This window comes from Pleuronectes platessa, chromosome 21 (assembly GCF_947347685.1).
Source record: "Pleuronectes platessa chromosome 21, fPlePla1.1, whole genome shotgun sequence".
Classification (NCBI taxonomy): domain Eukaryota; kingdom Metazoa; phylum Chordata; class Actinopteri; order Pleuronectiformes; family Pleuronectidae; genus Pleuronectes; species Pleuronectes platessa.
Window position 1 is genome coordinate 12,803,339 of NC_070646.1, and position 18,146 is coordinate 12,821,484.

Below are 18,146 nucleotides of genomic sequence, written 5' to 3' on the forward strand. Positions count from 1 at the left end.
TACTTGGAGAGGACAGAGAGAGAGAATTAATAATAATTTGACATATTTAATAAATCAATTTTTTTTCCCATTATTTATTTGCTTTGTATAAACACACACATATTCGGAAGAAGAATAGTCTTATATAATCGTCCCCTCTATCATAAGACATTAATTAACAAGGTAAATAATAAAACATTTAAATAGCTGCAGGCCAACACAGCCCCTCACATCCCTCTATTGGGTCCTAAGTTACAATTCATTTTATACCATTCAAAGAAGCTCGCAAAATGATTTACCTGACACAAAAACAACACAGAACAAAACCTAACTAAAGCACTTCATTGTATTTCCTCGACATTTTTAGATATGTTCGTTTTAGATTTGTCAGTGTCTTTGTTGAGATTGTTCTATAAACTGATTCCTTTTGCTGTAATGCAACGTTACATAAATTTGGTTCTGAATCTCGTTTTTTTATTATTGCTAGTAGTAGTAGCAGTAGTAGTAGTAGTAGTAGTAGTAGTAGTAGTAGCAGCAGTAGTAGTAATTGTAGTCAACATGTTTCATTTATGTTTAAAACTTTACTGTGTTTCAGATCATTGATCTGTAAACTTGTCTGTTACTTTAGAATATTACATTGTGGTTTGAGAAACTATCCAACAAGAAATAGACCAGGACATCGATTAAGGCCGCCCCCTTTTTATACAGCTTTTATTTTTTATTTTATTTATTAAATTTATTTTCACTCAGTTATAAATCAGAGAGCAGAACCGCTTTATTGCAACAGTGAATGTACAGGATCCAAGCATTAAAATAATAAAGTACTTTTAGTTCATCCATTCACTGGATTGGCTAAAATCCAGAGCTCCTATCTGTGTAATTTACATCATAATATAAAAGGAGAAGATAGAGGACTTAGATGCCCGACCCTTGTTACTACACATACTGTGTTACTCTCTCTTTAATATCAGCACCTATGCTTCTGAGGCCTCATTCCGATGCTTAACATCAACTCAGGCTACTTTTACAGTCCATCAGGTCTACTACAGCTGATGCACCTTAACTAGAGGATCGATACGAGGTCACCTCCTCTTTGTTTACAAAATGTATTGATTTAAAGCACACACTGTTTTCTATGTTATAACTGCATGAGGTTGTAAATGCCTCATCTCAGCCCCATAATCAGCTTTTTACTGGCACCTCACGTGTTTCGTAGAGGAAGGTGTTACTGTTACACAACCACCTTTCTTACTATTAAAAAAGCACATTCGCTAATACTTCAGAGGATTAAATAACAATAAAAACTAAATAGCTCTTCTTTTTTTCAATGAAAAGAAAATAATGATCATAAAAAGTAAATCATCACTATAAAAGTCTTGAAATCTCCTGGAACTTTTCAGTGAAGTTAAAGAAAGCCGTAACTGTATTTCATCTGTTTGACAGTTGATACAATAGAGATGATGACATTTTAATTTACATGCATTCCTCAAATAAATAAGCAGAACCTCGTCAAAGTCTGTGATCAACCAAACCCGATTTATAACAACATTAGTGACAGATTAGAAAGCTGCAGCGACTGAATCAGAGTAACAGTGTGCAAAGTTTTCCTCTTATCAGGGAGATAAGAACATGTTGATCTTATCTAGACAAGACCTCAGTGCTGTATAATCATTACTGGAGCAAACACAGAAACACTTTCAGCAAAATAAACAGACGAGCGAGTGAAACAAACATAAAGCTCCAAGTTCATTGTCTCTGCGGCCGCGATGGATGAGTTCATATGGCCAGTGTCTCTATCTGGAGCTCTTTAGGTGTCGAGGTGATGGTGTTGTCGAAAATAGTGGAGAGCCCCACGTCTGTGTTCCGGCCGCTCCTCCTGAGAGAGTTCCTGAAGCGGCTGGACATGCGCCTCACCGCCCGGCTGAGGCTCCGGTTCCTCAGCTTGATCAGGCCCACGTCGTCCTCCAGCTCCTCGGGCGGCACGTCGATGTTGCCAGAGTACCAGAACACCCACCAGATCAGGCTGAGGAAGATGACGAGGGCCCCGGCGTAGACGAACAGGTCGTGGACCACCAGCCCTCCGAACACCCCCACCATCATGATGAACACGCCGAGTATGTCGTGGGCCACGGCGAACCAGAAGGAGCACTTGCAGCGGCCGACTCCTTGGTAGCTCGTCTCCGTGACGGGCTCGACCTGTACAGATGTTGACATGGTGGCAGCGGGGGTCCTCCCGAAACCAGAATCCAGATGTCTGAGGCAGCAGGTGCAGGACAGTGAGGTGTGTGTGATCCTGCCTGACTGACAGAAACAAATGAAATGACCTGCAGCAACACTGGTCAAAGTACAATTTCCACAAGCGGTTATCAGCACCAGCTCTGCGACTGCATTGGACGTTTCGAGGTTGTGTTATCGGTGAAAATAACAGTGTAACAACTTTCACATCAAGGGGTCATTACCATCTTCTGAAAGGTTCATCCTTGGGGCTTGAACCATTTCCGCCTCAGCTTCTTCTCCAGTATGGGGATCCACACCAGGCCCATCACACCAAACATCACCCTGAAGGTCAAGCAGGCCGAGGCCACAGAGCGGGAGGCTTCAGTCACAACTGCATCAGACATCAGAGATTCCATCACCATCACTATGATTTATTATTAGGCTCTGACCCAAATCTGGAAATTTAGTCTCTCCAGCTACATCCACTGTTGCTTCGTTCAGCCTCCTGTCTTAGAATCTTTAACATGTGAACTATAAAAATATCAGCCACTTAACATCCACAGCTCCCTCAACTTTCATCATTACTTCATATCAGTCCATACACAGTCTATGGGTCAGTCCCATCTTCTGGTCCAGTTCAAGCCCCCAGGCTGAACCCTTTCCGCCTCTGCTTCTCCTTCAATACGGGGATCCACACCAGTCCCATCACGACAAACATCAGCCCGATGGTCACGCAGGCCGAGGCCACGGAGCGGGGGCCTTCAGTCACCCCCCTCGACTGGAGCAGGAGGAGGAGTCCGCCTGCAGCAGACATCAGAGATCCCATCACCAACACTATGATGGGCTTGTGGAGGTAGGACCACCCGAGAGCCGGAGAGGAGCCCGAGTGAGGGTCCATACCTGGACACAGGCTTTGACCCCCATCTTGATATGAAGTTTCTCCAGTTAATTCCATGGTCGTTTCTAAAGTCCCCCGTGTTCAACACATGAATAATAAAAATACCAGCCACTGAACATCCATAACTTTCCTCTTTACTTGTGTCTCGAGCCGCCTGGTTAGATCAGTCCTGATCAGGAACTGGATCACCTGTACGATCAACCTGTCTACATGATGCATCTCTTGTTCTCTCCCTGTAATCCCAGATGGTCCACCACACCCACCCAGCAGAGGATGAATAGACAGACCCAGCCTCCATGTTGACAACAATGTCATCACCACTGATTGGCCCGTCACCCCTCACCTTGTTACATTACACCTCGTGCTCTATGTTCAAATGTAGGAAAACATATACATTTTCAACACAGAGGGCATTTAAGTGTGTCATTTTCAGGATGTAATTAAGTCCACATAGAATTATTGCATACAAGAAGCAGGCAGCAGCTGCACAGTCCCATCAACAATAGACATGTCACCTGATACAGCAGCAGACATACATGCACAGCTCTACAGTGAACAAACACTTCTCCTGGCTCATGCATGACACAGCTCACAAAAGTTCACTATACGAATCTGAGTGAATATAACAGGTAGTGTAAAGCACCTTGAGTCGTTGCTAAGACCAGAAAAATATGATGTATATAAGGCCCATTACTCCATTATTACAGAGAAATGACAGTTAAATATTTCATCAGTATTTAGTGAGTCCTCATGTTACAGTATCTATAATATGCTTAAGTCTTGTTTTCAAGATTGAACTGTGTGAATCAGTTTTCTCTTTTTTTACCCGACAGGTGGAACTATACCACGAAAATTAATACTTTTCAATCTGTCATTCACAAAGAAGCACCGCAACCAAACACTGTATAAAACACCAATTAATGCAGATTCTTTGGCCAAATATATCATACATCCAACCCCTGCCAAAATTTAGAAATGAAATAGTTTAATATACTGACCTATAAACAGTTGAGCATTTTCTAATTTTGCAAAAGCTTTAACGCATCTTTCCATCTTGTTAACACTTGTTAAGTCAGGGCTTTGGTTGTCAAGCAGTTGGTAACTGTTGTATGTTGATGTCACAAAATACTGTAAACTCATATCAGATCCCATAATGCAATTAAGACATATTGACTTCTGAATAATGTGACGTCAGAACACTCCGGGTTTTAATTACATTACCCTGAGTATGACCTTGTTCAGTTTAAGGTATTCAGACTTCGGGGCGGCTGTGGCTGAGGGGTAGAGTGGTTGTCCTCCAACCTGAAGGTCGGCAGTTCGATCCCCAGTCTGACTCATCTGCATGCCGAAGTGTCCTTGGGCAAGATGCTGAACCCCAAATGGTCCCACATAGAATATCAAAGTGCTGCGAATAGATGCACTCTATGAATATGTGAGTGAATGGGTGAATGTAAAACTGTACTGTAAAGTGCTTCAAGTGGTCATCAAGACTAGAAAAGCACTATATAAATACAAAACCATTTACTTCGAGCTTTAATGACAAGTGTCACTGAGACTTTTGAATTAGTCTGGTTAATTTCTGGGTTTTGTAATCGTCATCATCCGCAGCATGTCTCACTCTGGGCTAACATGCAAAATTCAAATAGAAGATAAATTACACATTACATGCCAGCACGAGCAGCAGCAGCATCAACTGGTCCCAGTATGTCCCTGTTAACGCCTCTAGTGTGTATGATTGGCTCACTGTTTTCCCCACTGGACCACCCCCATGACCCAATGTTACAAAAACACAACCAAAGACCATTTCAGATAACAAACTTTATAATCCGGTTCACTCCAGCACAAAAAGACAAACAGACTTAGAATATACAGACCATTCTCTGATTTATCAGCTCCTGTATAACTGTCAAACGTCCGTGTTTTAAGGGTAATGTACAAAAACATTCCCTGGTGGACTCATTTCCCTCTAATCCCTTTTCTTTTCCCTCTGAACTCGGGCTTGCCGCCCGTCTTCCTCTGTCTGCCCGGCGCTTTTCTGCCCGGCGCTTTTCTTCCTGGCGCTTTTCTTCCTTTCTTCATAGCGGGTCGGGGAGATTTCCCCAGCGGCATCTTTTTCAGCGGCTTCTACACAACAACAAAAAACAGACGAAACGAGCAGGTGCTTGATCAGTTATAACATTCAAAAGTTAATGTTTTATAAAAATCCAGCCCCTGAACAGTACTGACCTCCAGTTTAGGCTTCTTGGTTGGTGTTTCCATGGGAACCAGCTGTGGGATTTCTTCCTCCCCCTCCTTGTTCCCCTCTGTGGTCGCATCTGTCTGCTTTGTGCCGCCTTTCTGTTTTCTCTTTGCCTGCTTTTTAGCTGCTGCTCCTCTCTGACATTCACAAACACACGCTGGTTATTTCTCTCTCGTTTCAGCTCTGGCACAAGACGAAGATTGGAGGATAAACTTGTTCTCACCGGTTTCTTCGGAGTCTCGCCATCCTTCTGTGCCTGCTGCAGCACGCTGGTGTGTGTGAGGTCAGAGGTGAAGATGGGCAGCGCCACTGACGATTGACTTTTCAAATGGATGATCTTCATCATTGGTCCTTTCTGCAAAAGCAATGAAAGAATGAGTCAAAACAAAGTGGTAACCCGCTGTGACATGTGACACATTGCTGCCTATTTGAAGGACTTCTGCATTTTGTCCAGCGCAATCTTTGAAACCAGAAGTAACCAGATTTGGAAGAGCCATTGAGTGGAGCCTGACTGAGAGCTCAGGTACCCTGCACCTCCACGGTATTTAATCCTCAATGCATAACATACTTTCCTGTCTATTTGACTCTAAACGGGACCATCATTTACTAAATGAACATGATGCTGTGGTGTATAAGACTTGAAACTCCTGATTGAGATCATATGCTCCTTATGAAAATGTTTATTGATGTATAAGTAGGTTCATTTTCTTTTAGACATTTTTCCAACAAACAAACCCTCTACTGGTCATTTGAGAAAATACAGATTTAAGGCACTCCACTTTCCCACAGAAAACCGATCACATATCATTTCCATGTTAGTCTTTAAAGAATCTGTGTTGACATGGTAGAATGTGTATTGTTCAGAGAGAACGACAACACATGGAGACATAAACAATCAAGACATACCTCAACATATTGAAGTGCGTAATATTTTAACACACTAGCGACTTTTTAAAGATGACTAATATTTAGACCCTGCAGAGACCACTACTCAGTCCTTAATGTCCAACTGGCTTGACCGACCCTGATGAGAACCAAGGACAGCTCTCTGGCTGAACAGACTCACCATACGGATTTTGGCCACAATAGTTTTGACAGCAGCCTCGATGTTCTCGGTCACCTCGTCTGCCGTCATGCTGGAGTGAGCAATGCGAACCATGCTGCAACACAGGACAACCACAGGATTAAACTGGGACATTGTAAAAGTGACAGTGGGAATATCCCTTGCAATAGGATGCGGTTATTTTCCCATCTGACGTGAGCTTGAGAGGAAATATTGTGTATCAAAGCTGTAGAGACGGGCTCCACGGGAAGAGGAAGACCATCTGGTTATACGTTGCGTCTCTATGGCACCGGCGTGACCCGTGTCAAACACTGCACAGAATCGACAGGGTTGCTATGAGGTGCTGCGGATTCTACTGCAGGACGACATTCTGACACAACCTTCAGAACACAGACTCTGGTTTGCTTCCTTGTTGAAGCGACTCCGAGGTTAAACGTGCACATAAAGCTGATCATGCACACGACTCACCAGCAGCTGCCTTTGTTGGTCACCTTCAGGTAGGTGCCCTGGATGACGCTCTGGATGTCTCTGGCCAGATTTTTGCTCTGCAGGTTCACACACAGTGGCTCCCTGGTAGACACACAAACAGAGGAACAATGTAGGAGCTGAAGCTACAGAACAAACTCATCCAGACATACAAAACACTAAGTATGCACAGAAACACCTCAGTTTAGTGCAAAATGTGAACTGATGCTTAAAAGAGAGCGTTTTATTGATCCATTAATCTAAGTGGAGGGGTGATTATATCCTTTTAGTCATTAACAACTCAATTAGCAGCACATCATTATACTATAACTCACTACCAGTAGATATTGGCAGTTGCCTTCATAGAAACTGAATTTTCAAGACATTATCCATGAGTAACACCCTCTGCTTCTCACATCCAGCCCCTCTGGAATTTCAGGAGTTCAGTGCATGTATATGTATGCACCCATCTGTACATGCATGTTAATGTGGCTATCTGAGGTTTCTATGTTTCCCCCCTGTTAATGGGGTTTTTAGGGGTAACTTTTCCTGACTCTTGTTGAGGTCTCACCTTGTTGAGACCTATGATACAAATTGGAATTTGTGAATAAGGGCTATACAATTCAAATCTGATTGAGGACCTAAATGAGGTACATCAGGACATTTTCCACTACCTTGTGAAAGACAATGTTTTATGATTCTCCTCAATTCAAGGTTTAATCGCTTAACCGGTAAAATTGACACTCCTTGGTCTCTGTACTGGAGCAGTCAACTCTAAATTCAAACAGCAGAAAATACGTCCTGTCAATAGCATCACACAGTCTCCCATTTGTTAAGAAAGAAAACATGAATTTGATTATTTTGCAAGGTGTGAAAGACATGAGGGCTCTTACTTCTTCCTCTCGTAGAAATGTTTTCCGAGGTGGGACGGCAGCAGGCGCCGGATGCGGTCATCGGACAGAAACATGTCAAAGTTTCCTAACAGACGGCGCTTTGCTTCAAACGGTTTGTACTCGGTCTTCAGGACCTTGTAGGGGATGATCTGCCAAAGATACAGAGATGCACGTGGTCAATATTAACAGGTTTAACTGTGGACCAATGCTCTGCCTGCAAAAATCATTAACAGCTTTTAGATCTGGTAGTAACATCCATCCTGAGTGATTTGAACGCAACCAAATGCGCCCTGAGATCTGGTCACTCAAGCCACATTCAGAGGTGTTCTGGGGCCAGTGTGTTTTGAAACGCATCCAGGGCCACATCTGAAAAGAAGGACCACCTAAGCAGCTGACGTCCTCTCAATGAACATGTGTTGATCTGTTTGAGGCATCACCACAATATCAACACTGGCCACCACATCCGATTTTCTATTTTGTTTTTCAAAATGGGGGATTTAGTAGAAGGGAAGGAAGATCCTATCATAAGTGTTCCCAGAAGACCACATCAGGACTCTGATCATTCAGGACGCATGTTAACATCCTGACAGGTAAATACCTCAGTTATGTTCTTGATGCCCTTCTCCTCCAGCACCCGCTTGTAGAACCTCTGTGTCTGCTCGGAGGTCATGTTGGGCTCGTCTCTGGTGAAGAGGCAGACCTCCTCCGAGTCGGTGCGCTGACCATGGGGCAGAGGACTGAGGGCGAATGGAGAACAAACGTCAGCACCAGTGACAATAACAACAGCTACACAAAGAAGTTCCTGAGAGTGGGCCTCACATGCGGATGGTCTGCGCCTCCTTTGGGATCTTCCAGAAGGTGAAGAGCAGGCTGATGTGCTGGGTGTCGTCCAGCAGCAGGGAGTCTTTGGTGGACTTGGTTTGGAGGAAAGCCTGCAGAGCCTGAACGGCCTTTTTCACCTGAGCACAGACACACGACCTCCAGAGTTAAGAACTAAAAGAGAAACACGACACGAAACCCACAAACAAACTCCAGGCGCCTGCTCCTCGTTCTGTGAGTTAGCTTCGAGGCTAAAGCAGTCACCAAACAAGCCGGATAGTGCTACCTAGCTAACGGCTGCTGTCGACTCGTGACTATATAAATCATCGCAATCCTCTAAACCTTTATTCCTCGTCATGTTCTGTATCAGGAGTTAAAATAGGCTGTGTAAAAAGAGTTTTTACCTGGGTCCGGTCTAACGCTGCTTCTGGTTTGTCGGCCATGCTGCTTCCTTCACGTGTGAGCCGCCGCGCATGCGCAACCCGAAGGCGCAACGTCACACAATTCAAAACAAACTTTATTTGTAGTGAACATTCTGTAGAGCCACTCCTGATGATAAATGGTTTGTAAAAATGTAGGACTATAAAATGAAATGATAAACATTATTTATAATATTCATACTGAAAGAAGAAAATTTAAGAAAATAAATAAAGTAAAATAAATCTTGCAACAATAATCCTGGATGTTTGACATGTTTATTTTATCGCCATCCTCTCACTCAGATTATATTCCAGGTAAATGTATTCTTGATGTGAAGTGTAGAAATGTCATCACATATTTTGGACACGGTGATATTAGAGTTGACTTTAATCCATAAAGAGAATTCAACACATTGCATGATGGGAAATTATACCATTTCTTGCTTAATAAGTGACAACTATTCAATTATACAATGATCACCTCAGCGAAAATTAATACACACAAAAAAGTATAATTATATTAATATGTTTGTTTATTTATTTATGTAAATATATTTTGTTATATCTTCTGCTTGAACTTTTTCTGGGAGCACACATCTGCCTTGTTTGTACATGGCACTACTAATATAGTTAAAGACAACTGTAGTGAACATCCTTGGTAGAAATGTTGCCTCCTGTTGAAAACTTGATCCGTTAGTGCTCTTTAATAAATGAATGAATTATTATCTTGAATAATTGGTGGTTGAAATAAATTCAACATCAATGTAAAGAAATCAGAAGAGCTGTTTGTATATTGACATTCCTTAAGGGTTACTACTTTTCACAATAAAATGTCAGGATAAAAACCAAAAAATACACCTTTCCATTGCAGGTTGATCTTTATTTCCGGTTCATGTTATGTAACAGCTGTGTGTGTCTGTTTGTATGAGTGTTTTTATCCTTGGTTCATCAGAGTTGTGTGCGTGAACTCATCCATAATTTAACCATCACATGTTGAGAGACCAAACTAAGACATTTCGGTACAGCAATCCTTAAACCAAATAAAACCTCCATCAGATTCTTCATCCCACTCCTTTAAAAAGGGTGATGGACTTTGCAAATTAGAATTACAGGCTAACTCTGCTCTTTTCCACAATATGAAATCATTCTGTAGCTTATGACTGTTTTCTTCCCCAAACCCATTAACACTGCATCAATCTCCATTCTCAAAACAAATGGCGTGGCCAGCCGACAGCACGGTTAGCCATGGCAGTACAGAAGGGGGACGTGTAGCTACATTAGTGGCATAGCTGAGCTCTCAATATGAGAAAGCTGACACACTGGACTTGGTCTCTCGTTTCATATTGTTCATCATCATAAAAACTGATTCAGTCCTGTTTCCTTTATTAGACAAAACATTTTATTCTCCTCCTTTGCTCCTTGTCCTTCTCTTCAGCATAGTTGTGTGTAAAGAGAGAGTGGCTGTTTTGGGTGGCTCTAGCAGCGTTTCTCCTCTGGTAACGAGTGGAAGAACTCCATGCAGGCTGTATTGGCTCCATCGTTGCATTTAGTCCTTTTCTGGCACAAGTTTCAGCACTTTGCCGATGGCGATGGTTTTGCCTGGAGGATGAGAATGTGAATGAACACTGAGATACAAGTCTTATGTGCATTTTGTTTTTCAGAACTTTGTAAAAATAGGTGAGTATCAATAAGTGTCTCTGCTGTAACATGCATGTTTTAAGCTGCTTTCAGACATGAACTTTGGAAAAAGTCCTGAAATCTGGTTACAGACATTTTCCTGAAATCTGCCTTTCACATATGAAGGGGGCTGGAAGGAAGTAACTGACTGTGGGCTCTCAGCTTCCTCCATAACATTTCAGGAAAACCTCTGGACTTCAGCGCAGGCCTGAGAGCAGCTTTTTCTACCCACCCACAGTGTCCTTACCTTCATCTCGCAGCGTGAATCGTCCCATTTGAGGGAAGTCTTTGAAGGTTTCTAAGCAGATGACCCCTGCTGCCCGGAGCCTTGCGATACAGACCTGGTCCTGCTTTACGAAGCGTGGTCGTGTTTTGCTTTTCTCTCCACTTTTCTTGTCCACCATGCAGATTAAGGCCTGTAGTCAGGATTTAACGAGTTAAAACCACAGTCCTGTCAGGTCAAAGGTGCACGGCGACACTAAAAATGACAAATAAAAGCTGCGGCCACAGCTTAGAAAAGAGATCAGCAACTTACTGTGATTTGAATTTCTTCAATGCAGGTGTGGATGTGAAGGACTGCATTGTAACCGGGACAAATAATTGATTTGTGTTCAATGATGACGATCTGAAAAGAAAGGAGTGAATCAGAAACATACAGAAATATTTTTTTAATCAGAGATCACAAATCAGTAAAAAATTATCTAACAGTGACATTACAGGACATATTGTGAAAGGAGGTCTAAAACTAAAACCCTCAAAGTACTACATGCCAGTAAATGTGGTCACTGTTTGTATCTGTTGCTATGCTAACATGCAGTGAGGTGGATTAGATTAAATACAGGAGAATGTTTAGTTCATCTGTTGGCATTATATTGCACAAAGGAGAACTAATCATGCATGTGTCCCTGGTTGCAGCCTCGTCCTTTGATTTGATAAATAAAGTCTTGAATCATAATTGAAATCCTAACTGACGACTGATGACCATTAAAATCAGATGTACGATGAGAGCTGTAGCGTGCAGAGACTTTGGTCGTCGTTTTTTTCTACCTGTGCATCAAAGGTGCGACCGGAGTGGCAGAGGTTGTCGGGGCTGCAGAGAATAAACCCAGGCAGGATTTCTTCCTCCTCGATGCCTTTCAGCCGCAACTTCAGATTCTCCCCTGGAGTTGCATCGTCCGTCTCCACATCATCGCTTAGCAGGCTCAGTACCTCCACTGTATGCTGCACACACACAAAAGGGTATTAGTGTTTGCGATGAAGACATCATTGCCGTACTGGAGCAGTGTACGTGGCTGGTGTTAGAAATGGAGCAGAATCCTTTAGGTGGACAGATCTTCTCTAGGCTGTATCACCTTGAATGGATGAATTAGGTTAATCGTTTAAGTGATCTCTTTATTTGTCCGGTGTGAAGACCGACTAAAGTCACAGAGAGGAGATCTCACCCTGTTTGGCATCATGACCAGCTGCTGGGCTTTGCTGATGGTTCCAGACTCCAGCTTCCCAAGGATGACCGTGCCCATATCCTGCAAATACACACACACTGATAAATAAAAGCAATCCAAATCACCTTCACTTGTGGAAGTCTGAGGTCAGTGGCAGTGAGGTTGTTTGAAATGGACGTTATCTCTTTCCGTACGTAAAGGCATCATAAATTAGCATTTAGTGATCGTAGCTGACACTTATAATTTCAAAACCAGAGTAAGTAATTGGGTCATCTTATTCTCATTTCTGTAGCCCTGCTGGAAGTTGAGTATTCTTAGTCATGTATCTGCTACATAAGGCTCTTAGGCAAAGACAACAAGAGAGGAGTATCTAAACAAGAAAAAGACAAGATGGTGAGGAGAAAAGATTATATATGAAGAAAGTAAAGAGTCAGTGATTAATGTCGGGACAAATGTCACAGCCAAAATAACCTGATCCACTTACAGAATGTGTTTAATGGCTCCAGCATCTACACAGAGACAAATGCCAAGACGCTGGATTTTCTTAAAGAGGAATGACTGCAGAGCTCTTGTGGGTGTTTGTGTGTGTGTGTGTGTGTGTGTGTGTGTGTGACAGAAATTGTTTCTAAAGCCGAAAGAAAATGACAAACTGTAGAAGGAGTAAGGACATTTTTGGGCAAATTGGAGAAAAACCTGAATACATTACACGCCCACTTATCTGATGAGGACATTGCGGCGAAGACGAGCTCTCACAGGTTTGTCCTTTTTCTAACTTGATAAAAAAAAAAAAAAAAAAAGGACGATCGACCCTTCCTGCTGCTCACCTTGTACTTGTCAACGATTGGTAGTCTGACTGCTGTATCAGTGGATCTGGTGAAATTTGGCAAACTGTCCAGGTGGGAAATAAATGGCAAACCCCTGGTAAAGAAAAAGACAAAAAACCTTTACTTCAGATGTCTGATGTCTATTCATTTTATCATGATTTATCTCCACGGTACTGTGTCCTCTGCTTTTTCCTGGCTAACTTCTGTGTTCTTTATTAATTACACAGAAGACTGTTATCTAAGACATGACTCTATGACACTAAGTTTCTTTGTCAGACAAAAAGCTGAGGTGATTTACTGTATATAGAACACAGCATCCAAGGTTGGTCAAGCGACCTATACAACATACTGTACCACCATTGAAAAGCATTCACAGGGATGACTTACGTGTACCAGGTGCATTCGGGTACAGGGTCCTTGAGGTTGGAACCTGTGAGTCCTGAACAAGGCATAAAGTGGATGTCCTTCTTGGGGTTGAAGCCCACCTTCTTCAGAAATGGCACCAGCTTCTCCTTACACTCCTCATACCTGTGAGAAGTTCACAAAAATGTTCAATAATTCAATAAATTATACAATGTAACTTGTATGCGATCTGCCATTATATGTAACTTTACTATTTTTGTGTCAACAAAATATGTTCTATGTTTATTGCAGAACTGACACTGAGGGTCAAACGCAAATCTATTTTCACCCAGACCCTGCTCACCTTTCCAGGCTCCAGTGGACAGTGGGGTCATCCATCTTGTTAACCAGGACAATGAGATGCTTGACTCCTGCTGTTTTAGCCAGCATGGCGTGTTCCCGGGTCTGTCCTCCTTTCTCAAAGCCGGTCTCAAACTCCCCCTTCCTCGCAGAAATCACCTGGTGCAAACCAATGAGGCAGAGGCAGTTCCATGATTTAGTAACAAACATTTAGAAAAAATATCACCTTCTTAAAATCTTCTTCATGCAAACTAGCCAAACATGGCTTTCTTTCTTTTACAAATACACATTGTATACACACAATTTCTAACTTCACAAGAATCTTAATGGGCGATGTAGACCAGGTGATTTCTGTGTGTGAGGTTTAGGGATAGTTAGCATTGAGTCCATCTCACCAGGACTGCCAGGTCAGCTTGCGACGCTCCACCGATCATGTTGGGGACAAAGCTTTTGTGTCCTGGGGCATCGAGGATGGTGAAATGTTTTTTCTCAGTCTCAAAATAAGCTCTGCCAACTTCCACCGTCTTTCCTTTGTCTCTCTCCTCCTGGTTTGTGTCCAGAGCCCACGACAGGTACCTGTAGCAACCAATGTCAATTTATTATGTTTCACAAAACTGTACCATAATGTTTCTTTTCCATGTTTGATTGAATGATTGTCATCTCATTTCAAAGGGATAAGATTCAGAATGGCTTCAAAAAACACAAAATAAAATATGGCAGGTCAAATTCTGAGCTCCTGAACATATTTTAAGTATTTGTATTAGCATTTATTTACACATATTCAACATAAATATAAGCAGGATAATGTAAAACTTAGTCATGTTGCTCACCATGTCTCCCTGTTCTTCTCTTTCGCTTCTCTTTCATATTTTTCGAGGGTTCGCTTCTCCACCATTCCAGTTAAGTACCTGACAAGGAGGACACACAACAATGGAAACTTCATACAAGCGATGCCATATTTATTTGATCTAGAAGTCATTATTGGGGCACTGTGAAACTGAAGTCTCAGCTGAAAAGAAGTTTTGAGCCAGAGGGAACATATATATATACTTGGGATGTTCATCATTAACTATTAACTGTAGAGTTTTGATCAGTTAATCTGAAAATCCTTGGAAAATGATCTTTAAAAAAGTGGAACAGATAAAATAACTTGTTGCAATTGTTGTTTTAAACCTTATGTGTCTGAAGGCAGTTCAATTTAAGCACATCGGGCTAATTTAACATCATTGAAAGGAGATTTAAGTACTTAACACTGCCCTTAGATAATGGAAATGTAACTGAAAATGTGATTACTCACATTATCTGTCCTCCAATAGTTGATTTGCCGGCATCTGACACACAGAAAAAAAGAAATATTTTATGATGAACAAACATTCTCTAATCTTCCTCAGATAAGATAAGATAGATAAACGTGAGACCTACCTACGTGACCGATAAAGACCACATTAACGTGTTCTTTCTTTGGGGCGTCCGGCGGTGCCGGAGCCATTTTGGGTACTGGTATCTCCTCCTCTTCCTCCTCCATCATCTCCTCGTCCTCTTTCCCCGCGGCGCCTTCCTCGCACTCTCCTCCTGTCCCCAGGTCGTCCGATCCTCCGCCACCTCCTCCTGGCTCCTCCTTCTGCTCCCACGTCTCTTCCTCCGTGGTCATGTCTGCCTCCGTGCCTCCATTCTCCACCGGAGCTGGAACTGAACACATGGAGTACACCTTAAAAAACAGATTTTCTCTCTGATGTCAGGATGCCAAAAGACAACTCGCAGCTTGGAGAGAGGAGGAGGACCGTAATATACATTTTAGCTGGACTGAAAACCTGCACACAGACCATGAGTGGCTGTTGACTGATTTGAGTTCCAGGACTTTGTTCAAGCACCGAGATTTAGGTTTATGTCGACATAGATATGTCCCTTTGTTCCATTATAATTTTATCTTGATGACTGTGAGAGATGTTCCGATTACCATTCACCCACGAAAGACTGATAGTGGAACCTGGACTTTGAATACTGATCTGATACCAGTGGATTTTTAAAAACAACAACTTCTTTAACGTGTTTTAAAAAGCTCTATGCCACTACCTAACATCCATGTTATGGTTCTTCAAATGCTTCAGGAGATTAATAGTGTTGTAACTAGCAACACTGGTGCCAACCCTCAAAACTGAAGTCTTGCATGTCGCTGTGGGACTTGCCAGAATGAAATGTCATCAAATTGCTGACATTTTATCTCGCTCTGGTTAATGATACACTACAGCACCTACTGCACGACTACAACTGGAGCCGACTTGTTGATAATTCAGTGAGCATGAGACTTGGCTGGACTGAAAACTGCAGTGTTATCTGGTTGAACCTGATATACTTGAGATCGGTACATAGATTTGCATAATTACAATACTCGTTTTTGGCAGCATTGGAGGCACTTCCAATACTGGTATCAGAATATCTCTAATTATAAGGAACCTGCGGTAAAATTACTAATTAGGCTCAACAAAACTAAACACTGACATTTAGAATTTGACACTTTAAATGAAATAACTGTAATGTCACATCAGATGCCCGTCCCTGTTTGGTTTCCAGCCCCCAAGCTCAACTGTTGATTGTGCTTTTACCTGGCTGCAAACATAATGAGGTATTTTATTTCCAGATGCATCAACTTCTACAGCAGCTGTAACTTTAACCTGCATGGGCAATATGTTTTATACTAAAGCATATGTTTATAAAATCTAATTTCCGTCACAAATAATCGAATAAGAGTAACACCGCTTCACTGTATATTGTCTAATCGTCATTTCTTCTTGTCCACAATGTTTTGCTGAGCAGACAAATACATCTATATATAACAAACAAACAAAACCCTGTAACATGAGTAAACTGCTGAGGCCGGCAGAAGAAGCAGGTTCCTGTGGTAACACCAAAATAAGCATCCAATTTCCGTAACTAAGAAATGATACAGCCCAGCAGTCGCGCACAAAGCCCATTTTCTTCCCATGCCTCGTTGTTTATAATCAGCCGGTGAGAGATTGCTACTGGCAACTCAGAAGGCCATTTGTGCCCCGACTTTGTCAACAGCCTCATCGTCATGTTATTATTATTTTGGAGAGATGGGAGAATTAGAACATAAAGGTGAATACATCTGCAGGGGAGATTTCTCTAAACCACACACACACTGTCTGTCAGACTCAGTCCCCAGTACTAATATATGCATATGTTAATTTTGTTTGTCATTGTGCGTCTCTCTATGCTACAGCTACAGTAAGTGATCAATCTCTGCTTTAAACAAACAACCAGTTATCTTAACTGGAGTGGATATGCTCAGACTGGTGGGGCAGGCATTTAAATGAGCCTGACTCAGCAAAATTTGAATCTAGTCAGCAGAAACTGACATTCACATTGCTCGGACATCCAGGTCAGTGCCTTGGACACGCAGCACTTGACAGTATGTGCCAACGAGGTGTCTATTTTGGTGACGGACCACTGGGGGTTGCATCATATTGAAAAGTGGGCCCGTGCACATGGGTGGACCAGTGTCATGAAGCTGTCGGAATGTGCTCCAGTGATTTATACTGCGTTCGAGAGAATTAAATGTGAGAGTCAAAGCTTTCCCAGACTGCGTCGTGGCTGCAGTGAAATGTACAGATCTGAGTCTGTTACCAAACACGGTGATGTGGTAAAAAGAACCGGCCTGATCTGCGCTTTAATAACCTGAACACGCAGAGCCTGGGGCAAAGTGTGGATGCGTACCGGCTGTCTCCGCCACGTCCATGCCGGCCGCTGGATCAGGGGCACCTTAGAGGAGAGAGGACAAAGCGTGTCAAAACTTTCATAAATATTTATAAGACATGGTTGGACACGTCTGACACTTTGCTGTGACGTTCCCTGTCGTATCCGCCAGCTACTGCGCGATGTAACACGCGGCTGACACCGGAGCCGACTTGTTGATGAGTTGGTGGACGTGTGATTCCTGAGCCGCTGGCAGACAGGAAGGCTAACTTAGCCTGGTTAGCACGCGAGCTAGCGAGTTAAGCTAACTTCGGGCTGGCGTCCACTTACCGTCTGCGACTGGCAATTCCGCGCCGCCGCTATGGAGGAAGGTCGGCACGAACACCGCGGCGTTCACGTTGGGGACGAACGGCCTGGCGTTGACATTGAGGGCGGCTAGGGCGCCCGGGAGCTCCGCCGCCGCGGCAGCAGCCGGGGCCTCGGCATCCTCCTCCAGCTCCCACGAATCCGGGGCTGTGTCTCTCGGGTCCATGGCTCCTTTCTCCGGAGTTGACAGCTCCCCGTCAGTGACACAGGCGGGTGGTGTCTCTGACTCGGTTGGAACGCGTGTAGTTGCCGGTGTGTTTCAGACTCTTAGTGAACCGTTTTGAGAAGTCCCCATTGCTTTATGAAGCCACGCACCAGAGAGCATATGGATCCTGTAGCCCGACGTGAAGTGGTGACCAGCCGCTGAAGAGTCCTGCCGACACCGCTAGAGGCCAGCAGCGGACTCCTGCTGACTGGAGCCTACAGTCA

The 18,146-nt window shown here is 43.0% G+C and overlaps 3 protein-coding genes and 1 non-coding gene across 5 annotated transcripts; all 4 read right to left on the reverse strand.

Moving 5' to 3' along the window:
* Nucleotides 1-662: 662 nt before the first annotated feature.
* Nucleotides 663-2,450, reverse strand: LOC128426730 (transmembrane protein 238). The gene has a single exon (XM_053413761.1). The coding sequence runs from the start codon at nucleotides 2,191-2,193 to the stop codon at nucleotides 1,756-1,758; it is 438 nt and encodes a 145-aa protein (XP_053269736.1). The 5' UTR covers nucleotides 2,194-2,450; the 3' UTR covers nucleotides 663-1,755.
* A 2,447-nt stretch (nucleotides 2,451-4,897) lies between these two features.
* rsl1d1 (ribosomal L1 domain containing 1) lies at nucleotides 4,898-9,045 on the reverse strand. The gene is made up of 9 exons (XM_053413745.1): nucleotides 8,978-9,045; nucleotides 8,574-8,713; nucleotides 8,353-8,491; nucleotides 7,755-7,903; nucleotides 6,865-6,966; nucleotides 6,400-6,493; nucleotides 5,557-5,688; nucleotides 5,321-5,470; nucleotides 4,898-5,218 (listed from the first exon to the last, which is right to left on the reverse strand). Exons 1-9 carry the CDS (start codon nucleotides 9,014-9,016, stop codon nucleotides 5,051-5,053), a joined length of 1,113 nt encoding a protein of 370 aa, XP_053269720.1. The 5' UTR covers nucleotides 9,017-9,045; the 3' UTR covers nucleotides 4,898-5,050.
* Nucleotides 6,610-6,740, reverse strand: LOC128427956 (small nucleolar RNA SNORA55). The gene has a single exon (XR_008333787.1). It is a non-coding gene; the product is annotated as a small nucleolar RNA SNORA55 (small nucleolar RNA).
* An 806-nt stretch (nucleotides 9,046-9,851) lies between the features above and the next one.
* Nucleotides 9,852-18,129, reverse strand: gspt1 (G1 to S phase transition 1). Of its 2 annotated transcripts, none has more exons than XM_053414094.1 (14): nucleotides 17,682-18,129; nucleotides 17,373-17,417; nucleotides 15,060-15,326; nucleotides 14,935-14,968; nucleotides 14,468-14,545; nucleotides 14,033-14,213; nucleotides 13,642-13,796; nucleotides 13,323-13,463; nucleotides 12,936-13,029; nucleotides 12,112-12,192; nucleotides 11,717-11,890; nucleotides 11,205-11,294; nucleotides 10,917-11,085; nucleotides 9,852-10,591 (listed from the first exon to the last, which is right to left on the reverse strand). In XM_053414094.1, exons 1-14 carry the CDS (start codon nucleotides 17,881-17,883, stop codon nucleotides 10,539-10,541), a joined length of 1,764 nt encoding a protein of 587 aa, XP_053270069.1. In that variant the 5' UTR covers nucleotides 17,884-18,129; the 3' UTR covers nucleotides 9,852-10,538. The 2 variants fall into 2 exon arrangements, with proteins under 2 accessions (XP_053270069.1, XP_053270068.1); XM_053414093.1 differs by having other exon boundaries at nucleotides 17,334-17,417.
* Nucleotides 18,130-18,146: the final 17 nt, after the last annotated feature.

Bases quoted from the DNA above. Each gene is read 5' to 3' on its own strand.
- LOC128426730 (XM_053413761.1), bottom strand. From the start codon at position 2,193: ATGTCAACATCTGTACAGGTCGAGCCCGTCACGGAGACGAGCTACCAA.
- rsl1d1 (XM_053413745.1), bottom strand. From the start codon at position 9,016: ATGGCCGACAAACCAGAAGCAGCGTTAGACCGGACCCAG. The intron at 8,714-8,977 runs GTAAAAACTCTT...GTCTGTGCTCAG, and splicing joins CAGCGTTAGACCGGACCCAG to GTGAAAAAGGCCGTTCAGGC. The intron at 5,689-6,399 runs GTGAGTCTGTTC...TTGCTTTTGCAG, and splicing joins TTGTGGCCAAAATCCGTATG to AAAGGACCAATGATGAAGAT.
- gspt1 (XM_053414093.1), bottom strand. From the start codon at position 17,883: ATGGACCCGAGAGACACAGCCCCGGATTCGTGGGAGCTGGAGGAGGAT. The intron at 14,969-15,059 runs GTAGGTCTCACG...TCTGTGTGTCAG, and splicing joins GGTCTTTATCGGTCACGTAG to ATGCCGGCAAATCAACTATT. The intron at 14,214-14,467 runs GTGAGCAACATG...TGGTTGCTACAG, and splicing joins GAGAAGAACAGGGAGACATG to GTACCTGTCGTGGGCTCTGG.